The sequence below is a fragment of the Tetrao urogallus genome (assembly GCF_951394365.1).
Source record: "Tetrao urogallus genome assembly, chromosome: 6".
Classification (NCBI taxonomy): domain Eukaryota; kingdom Metazoa; phylum Chordata; class Aves; order Galliformes; family Phasianidae; genus Tetrao; species Tetrao urogallus.
The window spans coordinates 44,112,282-44,123,898 of NC_136819.1; the positions used below are offsets into that span (position 1 = coordinate 44,112,282).

Consider the following 11,617-nt stretch of genomic DNA (forward strand, 5'->3'; position numbering starts at 1 on the left):
GCGGCCCTGCCCGGGTCTTACCTCAGGGCGAGGAGAGAGGGGACGGGGGCACCGCCGAGCCCCGGCTCCGCAGCGCTGCGGGGGGTGGGAGCGGGCCGCCGGAGGAGGGGGGGGGGGGGGGAGGGGCCGGGCGGCGAAGGGGGCAGGGCTGCTCGCCGCAGTCACCCTTACCCATACCGCGCCGGGGAGGAGAGAAAAAGGCCCCGCTCCGGCGGAGGGATACAGCGCTCCATATATAGCGGCGCGGCGCAGGCTCACACCCCCAGCACTTCTCGCACCGCGCTAGGGAGGAGGTAGCAGCCGCCGCCGCTCGTGGTCGCGCAGTTCGTGCAGCCGCCGTTGGGCCCGCCGCCGCGCCATGGTATGTAGTACAGCCGCGGGTTCAGGGGGCAGTGTGCGGGGAGCGGCGGTGTAACGGCGGGTAACGGCGGAACCCCGCGGCGCGGGGGTGGCGGGAGGCCGCGGCCCTTCCCGCCCGGCAGTGTTCCCCCCCCGCGCTGCGCGGCTCCCGGGCCTTTTCCTCCTCTTCCTCCTCCCTTCCCCTTTCTCCGGGCCCTGCCGAGCGGGACCCCGGCCCTCAGCGCGGCCCTGCGGCGCCGCCCGCTTTCTTTCCTTCCCTCCCACCTCGCCCTCCCCGCGCTGCCCTCCGGAAGGGCCGGGCGCGGCTCCGTGGGGCTGCGGCGGGAGCCCGGCACAGCTGCACTGCGCAGGGAGGGGGGGGGGGGAGGCGGCCGGGGGAGGGCTCCGCGCTGCGGCTATTGCGCCCTCGCACCCCCCCATCCCCAAAAAACGCAGCATCGCCGCCCGCATTACATCATGTCTCCTCCTCTTCCTCCCCAGCCTCCGCGCACCCCCGGCTACGGAGGGGCGGGGGTTGGGGGTGGGTAGCGCGCCTCGCTCGCGTCCCCGGCCCCGCGTGGGGGCTCGGCGGGAGGGGGTGGCAGAGCTCCCCGGCCCAGGGGCTGGCAGCAGGGGGAGGGACGGCCGCGCGGAGCAGAACGGGGCCGCAGTGCAGCAGCGCGGCCGCCGCCTGTTGCGCCGGCCCCACCGTGGAAACGCGTCGCCTCGGTGCCGCGTGGCCTCTCCGAAAGACGAAGAGCCGGGGAAGCGCTCGGGTTTATTTTTCCCCGCGGCTCCGGTTTCTGTGGGAGCTCGGGCTGCGGCTGAGCTCTAATCGCTCCGCGGCCATCTGGGTGTAGCTCGGCGCTGTCTCTCCATCTCGCCTTCCTGCCGGGCGGCGCTGACATCACTCGGACGCGGGAGGGGGGCGGGGGGGGAGCCGGGTACGGCTCCGGCCGAGGCGCGGCGTGCCCGGGAGCCGCCGTCTCCGCCCCTGAGTGCGGCCGCAGGAAGGAGCCCTGCAGAACGGGACGCGGAGCGATGCCGCGGGCCGCAGATCGTGCCGAGGCGGGGCTCTGCCTCCCGGCCTGCGGGGTGTGTGGCCGTTACGTAAATGTCCGCGAGCTGTAACATCTCTTATTTGCTGGAAAGTTGCAGAAAGAGTGGGAAGCTGAAGTGCGTTTTGGGTATGTTTTCTGCAGCTGTTTGGTTCCACAAGATAATTGGTTTTTAACTGCGAGCGTTTTTGCAGGTTTTAACCACCCAGTACGTGGCATTGGTTAGTCACCTGGTACAGGCATTAAAATATTTTTTAAAAAGCGATGAAGTTTGCTGCCTAAGCGCAGAGATGCAGCCTGTTTGTTAATGCATACATCGGGCTTTCAGCCCTGTGATATTCCCCTGTGCTTTAACAGATAGTACAGCCAGGGAGTTCCCAATTGCTCTTCGCTGCAGTTATCCAGCTGTTGTACCTGAAAGTAATGGGGTTTCAAGACAAAAGGGTTACAAGATGCCTTTCTTAGACCTATACAGTCATTTGTTGGGGTTTGTACAAGCTCCTCAAAAAATAGGTTTTAGAGGAGCTGATGCCTTGTGTTCACCAGTACCTCTGTAAAGGTATGTAAAATCCTGCTTTGGGTTTGCTGTCTTGTCAATGAGAAGAGTTTCTTGCCATCATTCCTCTAAAAGAGCTGGTTAGCTCTCTTAGTGCAAAGGCTGGAGGTGTGGGTGATGCTCTGCTCGTCGTGATGGAGTCTTCTGGAAGGATGTGGTTGGCACAGTTAGGGGCTGCAGGTGTGCTCCTGCCTGCTGAGTCCCTGGATGCAGTGCTAGTCTCCTCGCGAGCAGAAGGTCACAGGCAGGTGCTTTCCATCCTGCTGCCTAAAGGGGTGCACGAAATGGCCTTTGTGATGGTGGGAGACATCTTATGGTGGTTGGCCGTGTGAAGGAGTAACACAGTGCTTGAACTGGCACTTTGTTTCTGTTGGCTGGTGAAAATTTGTGGTACTGAGCAACAGTTCCTCCTGTTGCTATTCATAACGCATGCTGCAGGCTCACACTGGGGCTGTGCTGGGAGGACGGACCTGTGGAGGATCACTAGGTGGCACACTTGTCATTAGCCCACCAGCGTGCAAATGCCCCCTGTGCTTGATCAGGGCACTGTGCTTCTGGAAATGACATCTGATGTGATGTGAAACTCTAAACACATGTCATTAAGGATTTCATGCCTGTCTGACCAATTACAAGGAGCCTGCCTGGTGTCCTTCACTTGACCAAATCGGGCTCTCTGAGTTGAAGGATGGTATATCTTAGTCTTAATGGGCAGCTCGGAGGAAAAGTGGCTTTCGTGTCTTTAGAAATGGCTGTGTTGTGTAGGAGAGTGGGATCTTCTAGCAGCAGGGGAATTCCAGGGCTTGAAAATGACCTTAATAATGATAAGTTGCTGCTGTGAAATTGAAAGGAAGTGTCTTGGGGCTGGATGTTGCTAGAAGCGTTATTCTAAAGTGTTCTGTTCTTCATGTAGGCTGACCAGCTGACTGAAGAGCAGATTGCTGGTAAGTACCTTGATAAATATTCTTGGTTAATTCCTTGTGAATGAAAAAAATCTCAAATACAGTGGACAAGTTGTCTTTCTGTGGTTTCAAATCTGTGCTAGCACTTCTTAAAATAAAAGCACTCTGTTCTGAAAAGTTCTGGAAGATTACTGGCAATTCTGTCCTAGTGTACTGCTTCATTGGACCAGAGATGATTTGAGCCAGGCCTACCTATGTTTTTTACAAACAAGTAATTACTAGAATCTTGATTGCATGCTTGAAGGCAGAACTAGCTGTCTTTTTCATGTGACTATAAACTTGAAGTCAAATGGCAACAAATAAGCCTTAAGCTGATTTCTTAATTTCTAAGAATGTGTCTAGTACAGACTAATTGGGAGAAGAAGCAGTATTGGGCCTTCTGAAGACCAGTCACGCCCACCTGAGATCACCAATTCTTATTCTGCTTCTTTAGTGTTATTTTACTCATCTTATTATTATTATTATTTACACATTCTTATTATTCCCATAAGCTATTTGATGGTAAAAGAGGAAATTATAGCGTTCCCTTCACTTATCCTACACAAATGTTTGTGATACAACAGTGGTTCAAGCAACAAGATGTTGAAATACATCAGCATTGTGATGTGATGCTAGTACATTGAAGCCTAGGTTGCGTGACTGTGCAAGCTATAGTTGGTATTGTAACTGTTGTTTCTTAATACTTGAAAATGCTAATTCTGTTAACCCATGGACAAGCTTGTTTCTTAAAATATTACCAAGCATTATTACTGGAATGCATTTTTATATGCAGTTTTACCTTATGCTGGTACTGTTATTAATCAGTGGGACTGTTTCTGCCTCTAGAATTCAAGGAAGCCTTTTCCCTATTTGACAAAGATGGTGATGGTACTATCACAACAAAAGAACTGGGAACTGTCATGAGGTCGCTGGGTCAAAATCCAACAGAAGCAGAATTGCAGGATATGATCAACGAGGTAGATGCTGATGGTAAGTGTTAGAAAGATGGTTCTCATGCTGAGTGTTCTAAATATGTCTTCCATGCTCAGACTGTATAAAAAAGTTGCTGTGACTCTGTTCTTTTGAAGCCAAATTTCAAAATACTGGCTAAAGTAAACTGAGAGGTGTCTGGTTAGTCTTCTTAACACAGCGAAGATGCTAGCAGTCTTAAGTGAGAATCTGAATGAGGATAGGCAGAGACAAAGTTATGCTGTTAGTCTTTAATATTTTATGGTTTGTAGGCTTCCTGTTGCTGCCCAACTTATCCTGACCTGCATTTAACCTGTGCTCCCACGTAGCTTTTCTGGACATGTTTCATTGGCTCATGTTGTTCTGTGCTAATGTCTAGTTCTGTCTTAAGGCCAAAGATGTAATTAGAATGGTATAGTGCTGGACTCACAAGAGTTGAAAATGCAACAGGGAGAGACTGCATAGTTTAAAGCAGTATATTGGGTCACTACTGGGGGTGGGGCTGGAGGCTATCACTTGCAGAAGTAGGAAAACCTTATGTGAGTCTTGATCAGAATCGCTTCACGTGGGTGCCAGAAGAGAGAATAAGATTTTGTTTCTGAGACTTCAAGCAGACTGGCAGTTAGAAAAAAGGAGAGATGCCTTCCAATGCTCACTGGTGCCAAGGCTTTGATCTCATGTTGGCTGATTGATGCTTGCTGCAATATCTTGAAGAGTAGAAAGTGCATAGGCTAGAGCATGAATTACTTGATTGTTAGACTTATGTTAAGGTTGCTTTTAGAAAATGGCGGGGGACTGTAATTGCCAGCTGTCTTTGCAGATACTGAAACTTCCTGATACTCAGGATTTGCAGTGATATGTAGATGTGTATAGTGGCTTATTCAGGTACCATTCTGCAGTGTTGCACTGGTTGATTAAAATTGAAAAGAGATTGTGGATTTCAGATAAGTACGCTCTGCCCGTATGTTTAAACTTGTTTTATGGCAAGATGCTTTGCTAATAGTCTACAGTTCATTGAGAGTTTTTTTTTTTTTTTTAAAGCTTTGTGAGAGACTTGTATTCCAGTTGGTAAATGAAGCTTGCTGTTACGGAATCCCTAAACAATGAAAGCTTTCTGAAGCTTCCGTTACCTGCTTTGTTGTATTTACTGGATGAGTTTATTTCCTTCAGTAAATGGGTAGATCTTAGCTATGTAGTGAGCTACTTAATGTTTTCCTTCAGCTGTTGAATTTTGGGTTGTGTTGTAGGATTGAATTGTGACTTTGCTAACCTGGTTTGTGCTCTTTGGAGGATCTTTATTAACTGTTTCTCTTGGCTTTGAGAAGTCTCAAATTTGAATCCTTACTTTGAGGAACTTAAATACCAGACTTTCAGTTTTTGCTGTGACGCTTGTATCAAAATACTTGTTGAGCTTATGAGAAATATCAAATAATGGCAGCTTTTCTCATGAGTTTGCAGATGCCTTTTGCCACTTAAAATTGTGCATTACTTTGGTGCACAACATGGGTTAAGGAAGTTGGTTTTAAACAAGGAACTTCAGAGTTTAGATGTTGTGGATTTGTATTGCTTTTCTAGAACATACACAGCATTTGGGAAGAGGCTGAATAAACTAAATGATGAGTTATGGAGAAGGACGTTAAGTAGGTGAGTCTACAAATTGTAAACCTTGGAACATTAGAGAGACATTTTGCTTGGGTGGTGAAAAAGGTATGGCTTGTCCTGGAGAGGGCAGCTGTAGAACTTGTACTGAAACACTGAGGTGGAAGTGACTGTTGCATATTGTAAAAGGAAAAAGGCAGTGGTAACAATTTAGGAAAACACGAGGTTCTTATAGAAGAATAATGTGAAGAACCTATCGTTCTCATTCTTGTGCCTGGCTAAATTAAATGCCAGGTTTTCTTGCATAAAAGTGTGGAAGTTTTAATTTTGGGGAATTTCTTTTTATTAAGGTAACGGCACTATTGACTTTCCTGAATTTTTAACCATGATGGCCAGAAAAATGAAGGACACAGACAGCGAGGAAGAAATCCGTGAGGCATTCCGAGTTTTTGACAAGGTAACCCTAAATCTTCGAGTATCTTCAGAAGCAGGAATGATGCCCATCTTTTCCTCAGTGCTTTCTCACCTGGAAGCAGAGAAGTTCTTTAGTATAGAAGTCCTATGGTATAAGAAGGGGAATTGACAGCAGCAATCTCTGCCCTGTTGCAGAGCAAGGAGATTGTACCTACACAGCAGGGCTGAACTTAAGGTTCTTCTTGGAAGAAAACTCACTGGCCTTCCCTTAGGAGCAGAGATGAGGGTGTGATGCCTGGGGTGTGAAAGGATGTATTTTAATTTCTGTATTCACTGACTTTGGGGAACTGGGGAGATGTTTGCGTGGGTATGTGAGATTTTGATACCTCATTGAAAGCTTCTGAAGCAAGATGTCATTAGTATTTACGGGGACATGAAGTATTGCATTTTCTGCATTCAAGGTATGGTCTTGAAAGTTGCTATCAGTGGAACTCAAGCTCAGGTCCTACCTTCGTTAAGGATACCTGGCTGTACATGACAAAAATTCTGACAAGCTATTGTTAGAGGAGGGGTTTCCCTCAGTTGTTACAAGAGAATTATTGTGCAGTGGCTGATGCAGCTGATAAGCTCATGCCAAAGGTTTCTCTGCTTTTTATGGAAAAAGTGCAAGTCTGATTCTCTGCTGGAAAGCACGTGGAAATGTTGAATTCTTTAGTTACCACTCACCTCCCCTCTGATTTTATTTTTGCAGACTAGATTTAGGTGATGGCAGGTATGACACAAAGGCCATGCTGTAAGCTAGTGCATTTTTCATGTAGGTGGAAGGGGGAGATTTTCCCAATTCCGGAGATGTCTGGATATATGCTCTAGGGTTGGATGTTACTAATAGGAATGCTGACTTAAAATCATATTTCTCTTTTTGCCATTGTGCTTTTCACAGCTGCTTATGAGTAGAATTAAAATGCTTTTTTTGAAAGTGTGATTTGTTCTAAATCTTAAAACAAGTAGCCTAACCTAGCTGCATGAGTTCTCTTCATAGAAGCATTGCTACACAAAATAGAAAGCTGATTTTTATTGTTGCTGGCAGGGGAATTGATCTTTTTTTCTGCTTAGGCAGCAGAGATGAAATAAACTTTTTTTTTTTGAAAGATCTTTAGAAGCATTACCACAGTTTAAGAAAAAATCCAGCATATTGTTAACTATTGCAATTTATTCTTTTAAGTACTATAATTAGGTAAGGATTTAGTGGGATGTAAGTTTCATAAGGTGATGGGACTGGTACATACTGGAGGGTTATAAAGTATACTGGATGTGTTTCATGTGCTGTAAGGCTGGTTTAAAAGCAGTCTCTAGGAACCTAAGCATAGTTCCAGTGTTAATCATTATCGGGGTTGTTGATGATAATCTTGTGAAACTTCCCCCACAGGATGGCAATGGCTATATCAGTGCAGCAGAGCTACGTCATGTTATGACAAACTTAGGAGAAAAGCTAACAGATGAAGAAGTAGATGAAATGATCAGAGAAGCAGACATTGATGGGGATGGGCAAGTCAACTATGAAGGTAATGGATACTTACATTGACGTAAACCACTGTTTGGATTTAGTGAATCTGTGCTGGGTAGGATGTATTTCCTAGTATTTGAAGGCAACCGGTTGATTCAGGCATCCGCTTTTGTGGATAAAAATCAGATGCAGTGAAGTTTTTTATTGCTAAAGTTAAAATTTATGTAACAGTTGAAAGTACTTTAGAGACAATAAATCGGTGACCTTTTATCTTTTCAGAATTCGTACAGATGATGACTGCAAAGTGAAGAGACCTCCTTTACACCTTTTTTCCTCTAGAAGAATCAAATTGAATCTTTTACTTACCTCTTGCAAAAAAAGTTCATTTATTCATTCTGTTTCTGTATAGCAAAACTGAATGTCAAAATACCTTCTGTCCACAAACTGCATGTAATGGTTGGTGGTCCTGTCCCCAAAAGATCAAGTTAAACATCAGTTTTACAATATAATTAATTGTACTACCTTGAAAAATAAATAAATTTAAAAAAAAAAAAAAAGGAAGCACTTAGTGAACTCGAAAGTTCCATTTGCTAATGACTATTACACTGTTTGGGCTGGCCAGTTTTTCATGCATGCAGCTTGACAATTGAGCACAGTCAGACATTTGTATTAAAAGGAAAAAAAAAAAACAAAACTCAAAGATCCACTCTTTTGTTCAACAGTGGATTCTAGATCAATTTGTAGTATAAATTGTCATAGCTGGTTTACTTTAAAATTGGTTTATACCTCAGGATGGTATACAGCAAAAATGGTTGAAGGATATGAAACTTAGAGAAAATGCCCAAAAGGTTGAATGGTTCTCCTGTACGTAGCAGTGTGCTCCAAAAATATGATGATCTTAACTATGGATGGCATGTCTGTGTTAAAAAATATTGGTTTAACATTGTCTGCATTGCACTATAGTGAAACGGGTGTCGGGCTGTTACCGTTCACAAAATTTTTAAAAGAAACCTTCACCAAGGGAGCATCTTTGGACTCTCATATTTTTAAAACCTTCTGTACCATGACTTGGAGCTGGCGGAGTAGCCTGTGGACTTCAGCACAACTATCAACATTGCTGTTCAAGATACTGCAGTTTATGTCCATTCCAAGTTGTAAATGCTAGTCTTTTTTTCCAATAAAAGACCATTAACTTAAAGGTGGTGTTAAATGCTTTGTAAAGCTAAAATATATATATAATTGAGATAACAAACCAAAAAAAGCAGTAGGAGGGAAACGTTTCTATGAATGACTTGCTGCTAAATTATAATGCACATGTATGCAATAAGTTATCCCCTATCTCTTCAAGATGGCAAGAACTGACCTCCTGTAACCCAAGACCTTTGCTATAAATAAATGAACTTGTGCTTGCCTTTCATATTACGACAATGTTAATTTAGTTGGTCTTAAAGTCGTGTAATGCTGACTCGTCAACTATCAGCACAGAAGTAACACCTCATTTCACTAAAGTGGAGAGCTCTCAGCATGCATGTCAATACTGGGGGAAATATAGATAGGTTGCTATGTTTTTTTTTGACAGGTTATAGAAACCAGTTGGAGCACTAGAACAGCATGGGCTTCATAGAGATCTGTGATTATCAAACATGCCAAAAAAGCGTTTCTCTACCCACAGAAAGAAAAGAAATGAACGTTTCTCTTACAATATGCTTAAAAGAAACAAGCCTTTTTGGAAACTGGGGCTATTATGTCTTGACTATCTTCTCAAACACTTGCATGAATTTTACAGGGTGGAGAAGAGGACTAGGGTTAATTTTAAAAGTCTTGTTACTTCTGCTTTGCATGCACTAGCAATGCTTAGTCATTCCAGGTCTTTGAGTAAGTGTTCTCTGATCCTTCAGCTTCCCCATGAATGAGTGGCAAAGCAGCTGTGCCCACTCTTCTTTGTTTGAAAGAAGGTTTTTTGTTTTTTTTTTAAAGTAGCAGAGCCTCCATGTGGAAGGCTGTTCATGCTTGGGAGGGAGGGACTACAGCTTCATTACTTGATTAAGATTGTTTCCAAATGTAACTGGAGTTGCAAACCTAAATTGCTTAATTGCCTTTGGTTTTGGAGAGTGCTGATACTATCTCATGAGAGAGATGTGAGTCTCCAGTAGTCCTGTCTAACTGAGGTGCCTGTGTTAAGAAGTTGGTTGGAAATGCAGCCTCACTCAGTGGGGGTAAAGAGACACCTCCAGGAGGCAATTAAGACTGTCTGCCTTCAGCGGTTCTTGGTTTTTTTGGGGGGTGGTTGTTAGGGGGTGGTTCTGGGCGACCAAGTACCCAGATAACCAAGTGCCTGAAAGTTAGATGGGTTGAATCTAGGCAATAGTGTAGATCTCTAGTTGTAAAGGCTATTGCTATGGCTGCATGTGCCGTCATAACAAACCAGCTGCTGTGATGAAATTGCCTGACTACAGTTTGGGAAGTAAAGCCTTGCATGGCAGCTGCAAACTGCTACTTTAGGTAGTGCTTGAGAAGGGCTGTGCGGATTGTGCAGACTGGCTTTTATAGAGAATGGACTTGAGAGGCAGGCAAGGTAGGAGCAATGGTTGCTGCTCTGAGCTAATTACTTCTGCCTGAGTGTGCAGAGAGATCTTGTCTAGTAGGTAAATACTTCTTACCATCTATCTGTCATTCACTCATGGTTGGTAGGGTAGTTCATTTAAGAACAGCTGCTTTTAGCTTATTCAGTGTGCTCTGTGCTTGCTAGCAGAGACCTCATTCCTGCAAGAGGTTCTTGGCTTGATTAGAAATTGTCTGGCAGCGTGCAGTGTTGGTATGCCCTGTAACTGAATCTGCCTGGAGGTATCTAATTAACTGACTTCAGTACCACATCAACCTCGAGTAAATGTATCCTCTGTACAGGACTTTAGCTCTGTTCCTTTCTGCATAGTGAATATTTAGAGAAGTGTCATCAAGGACTTTTTTTTATGTGTGTGTGTGCGTGTGGCTTTGGCTTTTTCCAAATGTGAAAGTGTGGGCTGGATACACTTGGTGCATGGCTTAGAAACATGGGACTGGAAAGAACTTCCTGGGTCATCAGATCCAGTCCCCTGCTATTGCAGGCAACCGTGTCACATAATCCTTTTAATAAACTGATCAAGCTTAACCACCTGCTTGTAAGTGGCTTGTTTTCATGGAAGTTCTGTAACTCATGTTGCTCTCAACTGATGCAAATAATATATGAAATATGAAGTTAATCAAAAGGTCCTCCAGCTTAGCTTCAGATTTGTCATTACACTTATTTAACTGCCTTTCTCAAAACATGTTTTTCTTTGCACAACACTCAGGAAAGTGTTGAATCTTTACACCCCCTTGTTATGAATAAGAGTTGGTGTGCTTGCTTATTTTTTTTAATGGAAAAGATGGATGTCTGGCTTGTTGAAACTTGTTAGATGTGTTAATTGTCAAGGCAAGAAACAATTGAGTTGTATTTGATACATAAATTTAAGGCTAGAGTATACATAACCATTTTTAAAATACATCAACTTGCAGTGTAGTTTTATATTTAATACTGAAATTGTACTGCTAAAGTTTAAACTGCTGTTAATCATATTCCTCTTCTGATCATAATGAAAAATAAAGGGTAAGAAAATGCTTAACATAGATTATTCATTATCATGCTTATTTTATTAATCACTCAGGCACGCATGTCCTAAAATGTCTCCAAGTAGGGGGCATTTGCTTTGTGTGCTGGGACGGAGTGGGATGAAGGGGGAGGAGGGGGCTACCAGTCTGATAGAAAACTCACTGCAACAGTTCATCCCGCTTCTGTGGCTTCGGTAACACTGATGCTGTCAAGAATTGATCCAGATGTTAGCCTACATCTTACTGATTAATTAATTGCCTGTGGGTGTAGGTCTGATCCATGGGTTGTGTGCATGGTGCTGCAGCTGGCATCTCTGTGCCCTGCACAGCTTGGTGGGAGGGGACAGAGGCCGTGTCTTGGTCCCTGTAGTGCGGTGTGTGATAACAGTGCAGATCCTTCCTCCCAGGTGACACCATGTTAAACTAAAAGTCTTGGTGTTTAAGAATAATGAAGTTGAACAGAATGCATTTTCCTACTGTGAAAACTAACTGGAACACCTACCTTACTAAAATCCAATTAGGGTTTGGGTTATTTATTTATTTTAAATTCAGTGATTTAAGTGAAATCTGACCGAAGGTACTGTAGTGAGACCACGGGATATATATCTGGCTA

General features: G+C 44.4%; 1 protein-coding gene across 1 annotated transcript; it reads left to right on the forward strand.

The window, feature by feature from the left end:
* Positions 1-3,811: 3,811 nt before the first annotated feature.
* On the forward strand, positions 3,812-8,788 carry CALM1 (calmodulin 1; the record flags this gene model as incomplete). Its single annotated transcript, XM_079537797.1, has 4 exons — positions 3,812-3,881; positions 5,810-5,916; positions 7,300-7,435; positions 7,657-8,788. The coding sequence occupies 4 exons, from the start codon at positions 3,812-3,814 to the stop codon at positions 7,683-7,685; spliced, it is 342 nt and encodes a 113-aa protein (XP_079393923.1). The 3' UTR covers positions 7,686-8,788.
* Between the last annotated feature and the right edge of the window lie 2,829 nt (positions 8,789-11,617).